Source organism: Vulpes lagopus, chromosome 2 (genome assembly GCF_018345385.1).
Source record: "Vulpes lagopus strain Blue_001 chromosome 2, ASM1834538v1, whole genome shotgun sequence".
Lineage (NCBI taxonomy): Eukaryota > Metazoa > Chordata > Mammalia > Carnivora > Canidae > Vulpes > Vulpes lagopus.
In genome coordinates this window covers 171,314,006-171,327,502 of record NC_054825.1, presented here as the reverse complement: position 1 = coordinate 171,327,502, position 13,497 = coordinate 171,314,006, and the positions used below count along the sequence as shown (strand labels likewise).

General features: G+C 53.9%; 1 protein-coding gene and 1 pseudogene across 1 annotated transcript; both read right to left on the bottom strand.

Moving 5' to 3' along the window:
* Positions 1-7,045: 7,045 nt before the first annotated feature.
* PPP1R14A (protein phosphatase 1 regulatory inhibitor subunit 14A) lies at positions 7,046-13,168 on the bottom strand. Its single transcript, XM_041746183.1, has 4 exons — positions 12,745-13,168; positions 10,515-10,595; positions 9,923-9,955; positions 7,046-9,007 (listed from the first exon to the last, which is right to left on the bottom strand). Exons 1-4 carry the CDS (start codon positions 12,943-12,945, stop codon positions 8,879-8,881), a joined length of 444 nt encoding a protein of 147 aa, XP_041602117.1. The 5' UTR covers positions 12,946-13,168; the 3' UTR covers positions 7,046-8,878.
* On the bottom strand, positions 8,042-8,125 carry LOC121486048 (annotated as a pseudogene).
* Positions 13,169-13,497: the final 329 nt, after the last annotated feature.

Here is a 13,497-nt window from a genome sequence, read left to right as displayed (position 1 = left end):
TGACTCCGTTGGTTAAGCATCTGCCTTCGGCTTGGGGTCATGATCGCAGGGTTCTGGGATCGATCGAGCCCCGAGTTGGGCTCCCTACTTAGTGCAGAGGGGGGACCCTGCTCCTCCCTCGCCCTCTGCCTCTGCCTGCTGCTCCCCTTGTTTGTGCTCTCCCTTACTCTCTGTCAAATAAATAACTAAAATCTTTAAATCACTAAAATCATTAAATAAATAAATAAATAATAATAAGATAAGAGCGGTGATACATGCAGTCCCATGGGTTTAGTTTTTCCTGTGTGTCAGGACCTGGACTGAGCTTTTCATGGCCTCTACATCACTGCATCACACCCGTCACACAGAAAGAAGAAACGAAATGCAGTTGAAGGGATGGATGTCAAGGCACCTGAGCTGCCCTCTCTTTGCTATGTTTAATTTTTTTGAATTGTTTAATTTTTCCCATACTTCTGAGCCTGGCTGGCTCAGTCAGTAGAGCATGGGACTCTTGACCTTGGGGTCATGAGTTCGAGCCCACTTTGGACGCAGAGATTACTTAAAAATAAAAATCTTGGGAAGCCTGGGTGGCTCAGCGGTTTAGCGTCGCCTTCAGTCCAGGGTATGATCCTGGGGTCCTGGGATCAAGTCCCACGTCGGGCTCCCTGCATGGAGCCTGCTTTTCCCTCTGCCTGTGTCTCTGCCTCTCTCTCTCTCTCTCTCTCTCTCTCTGTCTATCATAAAGAAATAAATAAAATCTTTAAAAAAACAAAAAATAAATAAATAAATAAAAATGAGGGGATCCCTGGGTGGCTCAGCGGTTTAGCTCCTGCCTTCAGCCCAGGGTGTGATCCTGGAGTCCCGGGATCGAGTCCCACATTGGGCTCCCTGCATGGAGCCTGTGTCTCTGCCTCTCTCTCTCTGTGTGTCTGTCATGAATAAATAAATAAAGTCTTTTTTAAAAAAATGAATGAATGAATGAATAAATAAATAAGAATCTTGGGGCACCTGGGTGGCTCAGTTGGTTAAGCGACTGGCTTGGGCTCAGGTCATGATCCCAGGATCCTGTTCCCTGCTCAGCAGGGAGTCTGCTTCTCCCTCTCCTGCTCCCCCTGCTTGTGTGCTCTCTGTCAATTAAGTAAAGTCTTTAAAAAAGAGAGAGAGAGGGCAGCCCGGGTGGCTCAGTGGTTTAGCACCGCCTTCATGCACGGAGCCTGCTTCTCCCTCTGCCTGTGTCTCTGCCTCTCTCTCTCTCTCTCTCTCTCTCTGTCACTCATGAATAAATAAATAAAAATCTTTAAAAAAATAAAAATAAATAAGAGAGAGAGAGAGAAAGAAGAAGAAGCAAAGAAACATTTGTGACTGAATAAATGAGTTAGTTTCCAGAAGCCTGGGCCACAGTCCACTCCCACCTGCAGTGCATGGGGGGCCCTGTTCCCCAGCCCTAGGCTAGCCAGTTCATCCAGTTCACTCACCATGCATTAGCACATGCTACATGCCTGCTTGCTGGTCTGTCCTGTTGGTCAATGCCACTGCTACTCCTGCCAGCACTTGGTATCACCCAGCTTTCTAATTTTTGCCTAATCAATAGGTGTTAACTGATGTCTTACTGTTGTTTTATTTTTTTTTTTAAGATTTTTATTTTTAAGTAATCTCTACCCCAATGTGGGGCTCAAATTCACAATACCACTCTACCAACTGAGCCAGCCTGGCAACCCTCTCATTGTTTTGATTTGCTTCTTTCAGATTACTATTGATCATTCCTTGCAGATTTTCCTACCAGAAATGTTTTTGTTTGGTTTTGGTTTTGGTGTGATCTTTTTAAAACAAACTCAAGTATAATTAACATACAGTGTTGTATTAGTTTCAAGTATATACAATACAATAATTCAACAATTCTATACCTTTCTCAGTACTTATTTAGATAAGTGTACTCTTATTTTATTCTTTTAAAGATTTTATTTATTTATTCATAGGCACAGAGAGAGAGGGGCAGAGACACAGACAGAGGGAGAAGCAGGCTCCATGCAGGGAGCCTGATGCGGGACTCAATCCTGGGTCTCCAGGATCACACCCCAGGCTGCAGGCGGCACCAAACCGCTGTGCCACTGGGGCTGCCTTGTACTCTTATTTTTTTAAGATTTTTTTTTAATTTTTTTTAAGATTTTATTTATTCATAAGAGACACACAGACAGAGGCAGAGACATAGGCAGAGGGAAAAGCAGAGTCCCAATGTGGGACTCAATCCCAGGACCCCTGGATCATGCCCTGAGCCAAAAGCAGATGCTCAACCACTGAGCCACCCAGGCATCCCTAGATAAGTGTACTCTTAATCCCTTTTTTGAATTAAGGGTCTTAAAATATATTTTATTTATTTGAGAGAGAGAGCATGAGCAGGGAGGCAGGGAGAGGGATAAAGGATTCCCCACTGTGTGTGGAGCCTGATTAGGGGCTCAATCCCACTAAGATCACTACCTGAGCTGAAGTCACAAAGTCACACACTTAACCAACTGAGCCACCCAGGCCCCCCAATTAAGTTTTTAATTTTAATTCCAGTATAGTGAACATACAGTGTTATGGTAATTTCGGGAGTACAATCTAGTGATTCGACAATTCTGTACCTTACTGGGTGCTCATCAAGATCCGTGTAAGGGGGGCACCTGGGTGACTCATCAGTTGAGCTCTGCTTTTGGCTCAGGGCATGATCCTGGAGTCCCAGGATCGAGTCCCACGTCAGGCTCCCTGCATGGAGCCTGCTTCTCCCTCTGCCTGTATTTCTGCCTCTCTCTCCCTCTCTCTGTGTCTCTCATGAATAAATAAATAAAATCTCTTAAAAAAAAAAAAAAAAGAAATTCTTCCATCAGCTGAGTGCCTCTCACTTGGGGTCTCCCATTGCACCTAGAGGGCATCTAGGGCTGGGATCCTCTCTCTCCAGGCTTCTTCACACACGTGTCCGGCCTTTGATTCTGGCTGTCTAGAACACAAAAGCCTTCCACGTCTCTGTGTGGTTCCTCACAACACGGCAGCTGCCTTCCAGGAACAAGCATATCCAGAGAACCCAGCTGAAGCCCTTTCTGACCTAGCCTCAGAAGTCACTGTTATGGGGGCACCTGGGTGGCTCAGGCCCTGATCCTGGAACCCCAGGATGGAGCTGTTGGACTCCCTGCTCACTGGGAGTCTGCTTCTCCCTCTGTCCCTCACCCCACTTGTGCTGTCCATCACTCTCCCTCAAATAAGTAAAATCTTAAAAAGTCACTGTTATGAACTGAGTGGTTATGTCCCCTTCCCCCAAGATTCAAATGTTGAAGCCCTAAGCCCCAGGGTGGTGGTGTTTGCAAATGGGGCTTTGGGAGGTAACTGGGATTAGATGAGGCCTGATAGAACTACTGTTGTCGTAAGAAGAGATACCAGGGCAGCCCTGGTGGCACAGCGGTTTAGCACCGCCTTCAGCCCGGGGCGTGATCCTGGAGACCTGGGATCGAGTCCCACGTTGGGCTTCTGTGTGGAGCCTGCTTCTCCCTCCTGTGTCTCTGCCTCTCTTCTCTCTATGTCTATCATAAATAAATTTTAAAATCTTAAAAAAAAAAAAGAAGAAGAAGAAGAGATACCAGAGAGTTTGCTCGCTTTCCCTGTGAGGACACAGCAGGAAGAGAGCCATCTGTGAGCTAGGGAGAGAGTCCTCGCCTGGACCCAACCATGCTGATCTCAGACTTCCCAACCTGTAGAACTGTTAGGAGATGGATTTCTTTTTTTTTTTTTTTCCCAAGTAATCTCTTCACCCAACCTGGGGCTCAAACTCACAACCTAAGACCAAGAGTCGCACACTCCACAGACTGAGCCAGCCCGGCGCCCCTTTAACTCCATAGTTTCATTCTTTACATTTCGGTCTTTACTTCATCTGGAATCTATCTTTTTTCTGTTTTTTTTTTTTTTTTTCGTTTTAAGATTCTACCTATTTATTTGAGAGACAGAGGTAGCGAGAAAGGATGAGCAGGGAGGAGAGAGAAAAGCAGGCTGCCCACCAAGCAAGGAGCCCAGCACCAGGCTCGATCCCTGGACTCTGGGATTGTGACCCGAGCCCAAGGCAGACAACCAACTGAGCTGCCCAGGCACAAACCCTTGGAGTCTATCTGGGGCGGGGGGGGATGAGGTAAGGATCATCTTTTTTCTCTCCATATACTGAGCCACTTTTCCGAAAGCCACAAAGAACAACCCATCCTTACCCCACCAATGGCAGTGCCACCTCTCTCATTTTATGTCCCTATACATGCCTGGCTCTGCCTGCGAGTCTGTTCTGTTCCTTTGGTGTATTCATCCGTTCTTGCAACACACTATTTTTATAACTATGGCTTTGCAGTTTGTCTCAATATTTGGTAAAGCAAGGCTCCCCCCTTCCTTTTTAATGGTGACTTAGCTATTTGTATACCTTTATTCCTCCACATAAATTTTAGAATTGGTTTATCGAGTACCTCAAAAAAATCTGGAATTTTGATTAAGATAGCTTTAAATTTATTGGCTAATTTCAAGAGAACTGACATGTAGATAATATTGATACCCTATCCAAGGACATGGATGGTTTCATTTTTTTCAGATTACCTTCTGTATGTTTTACTGTTTAAGATTTTATTTATTTATTTGACAGAGGACAAGAGCACAAGCAGAGGGAGCAACAGGCAGAGGGAGAGGGAGAAGCAGGCTCCCCACTGAGCAGGAAGCCCAACCACTGGGCTTGCTCCTAGGACCTGGGATCATGACCTGAGCCGAAGGCACAAGCTTAACTGAGCCACCCAGGCGTCCCTTATTTTAATTTTTTAAAAAAGATTTTATTTACTTATTCATGAGACAGAGACAGAGAGAAGCAGAGACACAGGCAGAAGGAGAAGCAGGCTCCATGCAGGGAGCTCGACGTGGGACTCCATCCTGGGCCCCCAAGATCACGCCCTGGGCCAAAGGTAGGGCTAAACCCCTGAGCCACCAAGGCTGACCTATTTTAATTTTTAAAAGTAATCTCTATGCCCAACATAGGGCTCGAACTCCCTGAGATCAAGAGTCACATGATCTTCCAACTAAGCCAGTCAGGCACCCCTAACAATTGGTATTTACGCTATTGCTGAAATGATATGGATTTTCCGAGAAGCAGGCTCCGTGCAGGGAGCCCGTCGTGGGACTCGATCCCGGGTCTCCAGGATCACGCCCTGGGCTGAAGGCAGTGCTAAACCGCTCTGCCACCAGGGCTGCCCCAAAGGCCCTAATGTTGATCAGGGCAGCTGCCTCTGGAGTCTGCTCTTCTACTTAAAATCCAGCTGACAGTCCCCGGCCACCGGGGTCACCAACCCCTGGGGTGCAGTTTAAACCGACTCATAGAGCCACGAGGGGGCGTTGAGGCCTCACTTAGCTGCGAGGAGACCTGCTGCGGAGTGGAGAGAACGTGGCTACCAGGGGGCACTGTTTGGGGCAAGTACCTACTGCTGCCCACCCTGTTCCAGATGGTAGGATAGCCATGCTCAAGGCTGGCAAGGAGCTAATATCTGAAAGTCCGGGAGTGTAGATAGACAGGGGCGCCCGGGCTGCACAGTCCATTGGGGGTCCGACTCTCTGGCTCAGGTGGTGATCTTGGGGTCTGGGATGAATCCCCCTTGGGCTCCGCACTCAGCACCAATCTGCTTAAGACACTCTCTCTTCCCCTGCCTCTCCTCCCTTCATAAATAAATAAATCATTTTTAAAAAGATGATGTCAGGGATCCCTGGGTGGCGCAGCGGTTTGGCGCCTGCCTTTGGCCCAGGGTACGATCCTGGAGACCCGGATCGAATCCCACATCAGGCTCCCAGTGCATGGAGCCTGCTTCTCCCTCTGCCTGTGTCTCTGCCTCTCTCTCTCTCTCTGTGTGTGTGTGTGTGTGACTGTCGTAGGTGAATAAAAATTAAAAAAAAAAAAAAATAAAAAATAAAGCTCTCCTATCTGGAAAAACTTAAAAAAAAAAAAAAGATGATGTCAGATTGTAAGAAATTCTACGGAGAAACTAAATCAGGGTGACAGGATAGTGACACAGTGGCTCCTTACGCAAGGGGCTCCGAGATACTTCTCTGAGATTATATTAAAGGAGGATGAGGGAGGCTCGGAGAAGAGTACTCTGGGCAGAGGAGATGGGTCTGTAGTCCTGGAGGGAGTGAGGATGGGAAGGAGAGGTCCGGAGACGTCCAGACGGAGGACAGAAGGGAGACAGAGTAATGCAGAGCGGTGGCAGGTGACAGGGAGGGGTGTGTAGGGGAGGACTTTGGCTTTTGTTCTACGGCCTGGTAAGTCCACGGAGGGGTTGTGGATATGAAAGATCTCCATGACAGGTCCTTATGTGAAAAAGAGCAAAGTTAGGGGGGGGAAAAAAGAGCAAAGTTAGGGCAGTGTCATAATATAATGTTCACCTTAAGAAACAGGGGTTGGGGGCAATAGAATCGAGGTTCCCACTTGTTTGTATGTGCATCGGGAAATCCTAGAACAGGGGCTTCTCCCTCTGCCTCTGCCACACTCCCTGCTTGAGCTCCATCTCTCTGAAATAAAAAAGAAAAATCCTAGAACAATACCAAGAAACTGATTTTTTTTTTTTTTTGAAACTGATTTTTTTTAAATGATGAATTGGAGGAAGAAGAAAGAGGGAACGGGGTGGGTGGAGACAAAGACGAGTGAGGGAGAGATGTCCTGTGGTTGCCGAGTGGGGAACAGCACCAACCCTGGGAGGCAGGGGGCCTGGTGACTGGGAAAGTGGGGGGGGGTGCAGCAATGCAAGGGTGGGCAAGTCGGGTACACTGTGTCCTCCGGGGCTTTGCCACATCAGAGGGCCTGAAAATCAGTGTTCCCAAGGCACAAGTTTGCTGGCCAGGGACGATGGCTTGTAGGAGCCAATGGTCCAGCAACTCCCCACAAATCCCTACAATGGTAAGATTGATAGCGATGCTTATCACATGCCTGGCACTAGTCTATGATCTGTATATTTAAATCTCGCAGCAATGCTAGGGTAGGTACTGTTCTAATTCACAGTTGAATTTCACAGATGTGGAAACTGAAGCACAGAAAGGTTTAGTGACTTATTCAAGTTCACACAACGAGGAAGGGGGACAGATGGCATTTGAATCCGGGCAAGGACCCGAGTCCATGCTCTTATCCACTGTTATGCTCCTTCCCAATGTTTTTGCTGTAGCCTTGTTCTCAGTCAAGTTGTATGGGCCTTTAGATAGGTTATCTCAGGAGCATGAGCAGTCACTAACACTTTAGTATGAAATAGTCACTCACTCACACACACACACACACACACACACACACACACACACACCCCTGACACTAATGTACAGCCAACACCACTATGGTTTACAAGAGCACTGCAGTGTAGTCAGGTAGTTGGGCTCTGGAGTCATATGCCTGGGATTGGAAGCCTGGTGCCACCTCCCAGCTGTGTGACTTTGGGCAAGTGGTATCACTAAACTGGGCCTCAATTTCCTCATTCATGAAGTCCCCATTTTCCAGATGAGGAAACTGAGCAGCTCAACACATGGTGCACCCAGGACTTTAGAACCTGGGTTTTGAGCACGTATCACAGAATGAGGAACCAAAAACAGGTTCTGCAAGAGGGAAGTTTGGAGTTCCCTAAGCCCAAGGGGATGTTCTGGGAGATGTGCCCAGGTGACTGGATACCAGGAGGGCCGCCTCCATCCTCCACACATCCGTTCCCTATACATTTGGGTGGAGGAAAGGGGACACTGGAAGCCAGAGGTCTGTCTGTGAAGGGGCAGCAAAGCCACCTGCAGGGCTGGACAGGCAAGGGGCTCCTGCATGCCTCTTCTTCTTCAGTGGCATCTTCTCCTCCTGCCAGATTGGAGCTCAGCCCCCCTGGGACAGGTGCCCTGGCTGGGCTGCTGGGTGGTGCGGGGTGAGGATGGGGGCCAGGCCCCCCCATGTCAATCAGTAGAGGCAAGATGCGGCGGGGGTGGGGGGAGATGCCCGAGCTGTGGCCCTGCCCCAGTCCCTAGCACGGCACAGCCCCACCCCTCCCCGGACCACAGACAGGCAGCGGACAGCTCGGTTGCTGTTTTCAATTAGCAATAATCGCGCCTCGGATAAACCTCATTGGCTACGATACTGCCACTGTGCAAAGCTCAACTAGGTTGCTGTTAAAATCCTGAAATACTTCCACAGTTAGGGAAGTATAAATAGCTACCACCCACTTCTGATGCCCTGGCCCCTCCCCTGGAACCCTTCAGACCTCCCTGGGGCCCCGCCCAGCCAGCGGCCTCCCATCCTGGCTGGTGGATGGCCCCTGCCAGTATGTGCTGTCTTCCCTGGCTTAGCCTCAACATCAATCCCTCCTCCGTCCACAAGGTTTAGAGCCCTCGGATACGGGTACCCATGTCACACAAACCCCTATGCATGCTTCAAAGCCTTGCCTCAACGTCACTTCCTTCAGGAAGCCCTCCTGGTCTGTTCTTGGTGTGCCGAGGTGATACTGGGTACCTTTGGTTTTGCGCATCTCCCATGGTGCAAGGACCACGGGCCATCATTACCACGGGAGCCCTGAATGGCACCCACAGGGGCCCTGAGGCTTCCGTTAGGCCAAGGCTGAGGGGGAAGCGAGGACAAGAAGAGTCCTGGGAGGGGAGGGCGGTGCGGGGTCAGCAGGGCCGGTTCTCATGCTCTCTGGCTGCAGACTGATTCTCCATCTGTCGGGCCAGCTGCGGGGCTGGGAGGAGGGAGGGAGGTGGCGGGGTGGGGGGAGCTCAGGGGAACTCCATGGTAATCGGGGAGGAGAAAAACAGGCGCACGGTGTTGTAACAGAACCATCACATACAACTTATAAACAAGCCAGGACGGTGGGGAGGGTAGGGGAGAAGGGAGGGCGCCCCGGAGGCAAGGTCAGGGTGGCGCGGTCCGGGCCGGGTCCTGGAGGGGGCCCAGGCTGCGCTCCTCGGAGGGGCTGGGCTGGCGGAGGCCCGGCTGCTTGTGGAGGCTTCGTAGCTTCACCAGCAGCTCCTGGACGAAGTCCTGAGGACAGGGCAGGGGTCCTAAGAACTCGGGAGGTGGGGGGGACGGGGGGAGGCCCCCTGCCCAGCCCAGGCCTCAGACCCCGGGCTCTCGCCCCCCACATCCCACATCCCATCCAGCATCCCATCCCGCAGCCCAGGCAGTGAGAGGGCCTGGAGGTAGTTGGGGAGGGGGTGGAAAGGCAGAGACGGTGGGGAAGGGGGGGGACAGATAGAGACACAGAGTCAGACACAGGGAGACACAGGGAGACACAGGGAGAGATCCAGAAGCTGAGACGGAAACAGAGGCACAGAGACAGAAACAGAGACAGCTGCAGAGGGAGAGACAAAAAGGACAGAGAAAGGAACAGCCATAGAGAGACATCAAGATGTTTCTCAGGCCAAGAGAGCACCACGAGGGTCCCCAGGGACAGAGGCCTTCGCTCTGGGGCAGACAGACACAGGGTGACGTTTGTCCCTCAGGCAGCCCAGAGCGGGTTGGAGAAACATGAATATTTTTCCCTTTTAAAGCAGGGAAGGAAGTGGGAGGGGCTGGGTGGCTGGGCTTCAGGGCCTGGAGGGATGGGGGCTGGGGGGCAGAGGTGCGGAAGGGAATCCCAGGGCGGCGGTAGGGGAGGGAGCCCCGGGGGACAGAGCCCCAGGACAGGCTCAGCCCCAGGACTGGCAGCCCGCAAGGGAGCGGCAGACACCGGACACAGATGGGGCGCGTCTCAGCAGGGAGGAGAGGACGGCCCCAGTGGCAGATGGGGAGAGAGGAGCCGGGGTGACAAGACAAAGACACAACTGGAGCAAAGGGCCGAGAGACCCAGAGGGCTCCCCCCAGACTTCCCTCTGCCGCCCCCGGGGCCAGACAGCTTCTCCCCTCCTCCCCGGGGACCCCCTTCTCAGGATCAGGATGCAGGGAGGGAACTCTCACCTCTGTGGGGTTGCCGCAGGATGTCAGGAGTCCCTAAACACCCCGCCCCCGCAACAAAAAAAGAAAAGAAAATAGTAAATAACTAGCACCTAGGCCCCTCGGGCCCCTTCTCTTTCCCAACAAAGCCCCAAGGCAACAAGACAAGAGGAAGTCAGATTCCAGGGTGGACTTCCCGTCATTCATCATTCAAAGTGCCAGGGAAGAAATGGCCCGAGGGTCTTAGATAGCAACCCGGGCAGGATTGAGGCAAGAAACTCAGCCACCAGGATCAGCTGGAAATCCAGAGAGGGCCAAAAGGTCACTCAGCATTTCCTGCGTCTTGGAGAGCACAGGTCCTAATTGCAAGGCCTTGGCAGTCGGCCTGCCCGGCGAGCTGTGGCCCTGTGACCCTGGACGAGTGATGAAATCATTTTCCCCATCTGGAAGGTGGAGAGTAAACCCTTCATGGTAAATCCTTCATAGTGTTTGTGAGGATTAAATGAGTTAAGTGGAAAGCAATTAAAACGGTGCCGGGCACATAGTAAGTGCTCAATAAACACGCAGGCTGTTGTGATCTTTAGGAAGGAGGGGGGCAGCTTTCCCTTCAGCCTACCTGGATTTTCCGGCTTCTGTCCTCTTCATTCTCTAATTCCAACAATTCATCAATGTTGACCTCATCAGGCATGTCTGCCTCCTAAGGCCGGGAGGGAGGGAGGGTGGTCAGAGTCCCTTGCCCGACCCTCCCTCGCCTTTGTCCAGGCCTCTGGAGAAGCCCCACCAGCCCCAGGGCCCAGCTGGCGGGTTCTGGAGCAACAATGTGGCAGTCAGGGACAGCACCGCCAAGGCGGGACATCTGGGTGGTGGGGGGAGGGGTGACAGATGGGTTGACAGTGGCCCAGGGGCCTGCACCAGCTCAGATGCCCGGGCCCCAGAGCCCCGAGAGCCTTGGGGCTGGCACAGGTCTCTCTCCTTGGCCCCAGTTCCCATAGAGGGAAACAGGCCTGGTCGAGTCTTGGAATGTCAGATTCTGGGATTCAGAAGAGGGGCTGGCTCTGCCCTTTCAAGGCAAAGTCTCAGCACTAGGTGTGGGGGAGGGGAGCAGGCGGGCCAGAGCCTGCTGGGGGAGGCCCCTTGCCTAGGGGACCGAAAGAGGGGGTAGGGCTCAGGCCAGCCCCCAGGGCCAAGAGTGCAGGCTGGTCGGTCCAGAGGGATGACCACCAACAGCCCCCAGAGTGGGCGGGTGGGATGAGCCACGAGCCCAACGTTGGGCAGCCCAGGGGGGGCTTCCTAGTACAGCCTCTTGGGGCAAGAAGCCACACGCCACACGCAGGCTGGCTCGCTATCCCTGCGGGGGACAGAACCCAGCTGTCAAAGCAAGAGATCCCTGAGGCTAGAGTTTCTCCTTCCCCACCCAAAGTCCTTCTGACTTCACTGTGGGCCTCAGGGCTGGGTGGTACCGGGTTCGTGTGTGAAGGGGGTTCAGCAGTCTACAAATGTGTCACACGCCTGTGTGAGTGAGCCAGAGCCCGATGCCAGGGGGCCGGGACTGGCAGAGGCATGGGGCACCTTGGGTGCCGTCGTGGGTGTGGACTGTGGTCCTAGGACCTCGAGGTGTGTGGCTCTGGCTCTGCTGTGTTTGTCTCCCTGTCATGTGTCCTGGGAGCTGTAATGCCCACCGTCTGGAGGATGACCTTAGGGGATGCCACCTACCAAGGGCAGCTGGACTTCTCTATCCACCTATAGGAGCCTCGGGTGTGCCTGAGAACAGTGGGACCCTGTGTCACTGTGAGGGACCACGGTTTCTGTCACCCTTGAGCTGTGCCGAGGAGCATTTGTACATCCAGTCTGGGTACTGACACAACCACCAGGTCCCCGTAATTGTGTTTTGTGTGTGGCACGGTGTGACTGCTAGCAGAGACTCAAGTGAAAGGTGTGAAATGTCTGTCCGTAGCCTACGCGTCCACATGAGGCTGCCGCTTGTGTCCCGTGTGCCCACGGAGGGCTGTAGTTTCTGCCGTGGTGGGTCTGTTTGTACCTACAGCTCATGGGGTCTTCTGTCTGGGTGTGTTTCTAATTCTTTTGTGTGTGTGTGTCTGTGAGTGGCCGTAGCATCTGTCACTGGTCTGCATGTGGCTCTTGCTTTTAAGAGGCAATGGATGGCTGTTCCTGGAATCCTCTGGTGTCGCAGGGTAGCGGCTGTAGCTTGTACCCTCCGCTCCACCGCGGGCTACCGGTAGCTGTAACTGGAGTCCTTCTGCGTGGGTGTAGTTGGCGGGGGCGTCTGCACGAGGCTGTGCCTCGCTATTGTGTCTGTGGGTGTGTGTGGCTGCAGCACAGCACGTGTGATCCGTAGGTGACCACAGCTTGTGTCCCCGGGAGTCTGCGGGGCGGCTGCTCCTGCCGCTGGGTCTGTTGGCGGCCCTAACTTGTCCCTGTGCACGGCTGGGAGTCCCGTTCCTTCCTTTGCTGTGCGTCTGCCTCTCGGTATCCTGCCGGTCACTCCAGCCTATCTATGTCTGGCTTTAGGACATCCCCCTCCCCCAGCCTTTCTCCAGATATAGCCGCCCTGGCTCCCCAACTTTGCCTCCTCGCCCCCCACATGCTCAACCTCCGGCCTTCCCCGGGTGCTTGTGCGCATCCCTGGACACCCAAGTGTGTGTCCGCGTCCACGAGCAGGGGCCCGCGAGCCCCGAGAATGCCTGGTCCCCGGCCGTGCGCTCTCCTGTGGGACCGAGGCGGGCACAAGCCACCAGAGACCCCGAGGGTGTAAGGGGTCCGGACCCGGGGTCCGCGGGCGCGGGAGCCCCGCGCCCCGCCTTGGCCCGCGCCCCCTCCCCGCTCACCCTGCCGCGGTACAGCTCCTCCAAGCGCCCGTCGATCCACTTCTCCACGTCCAGCCGCCGCTGCAGCTCCCGCCGATCATACTTGACGGTGACACGCGCGTGTCGTTTCTGCAGCCCCCCGGGGCTGCCCCCCGGCCCGCGAGCCCGCGACGGAGACTGCAGCTTGCTCAGCACCCGCTTGCCCAGCCGCTGAGCTGCCATCGCCGTCCGGGCCCGGCCCCGCGCTGTGCGCCTTCTCCCCGCGCGCAGGGGGCCTCTTACGGGCCGGGGCGGGGCCGGCCGGGGGCGGGGGCTCCGCTCGCTCGCGGGCCAGCTCCGCCCCAGCCGCCCGGGCCTCAGTTTCCCCGGCCGCAGCGCAGGGACTGGTCGCTGCACCGCGGGAAGCCCGCGGCGGTGCACCGTGCAGGTATGCGCGCGGCCCCGGAGTCCCAGGCCCGGGCCACGCGGCTGGGGCTCCCCGGGCCTGGATCCCGGGGGGCGGGGTCCCGGGACAGGCTCTCGGGGACCGCGCCTGTCTGCGCCCCCTGGCGGCTGCAAGGGACCGTGCGGGAGCCCCCGCGCCGCCTTTCCCTGCCGGGGAAGATCCCGCCCGCCCGAGTCCTCAGGGCACAGCATCTGTTCGTTCTTTCATTTTTTCACGCACCCGTGCAGCCTTTCGTTCACTTATTTACTCACTCCACTCAACAAATATGTATTTACTCGATGTTATGACATCTGTTAGCCTCTCTCTCTCCCTATCAGGCTCCTCAAGCA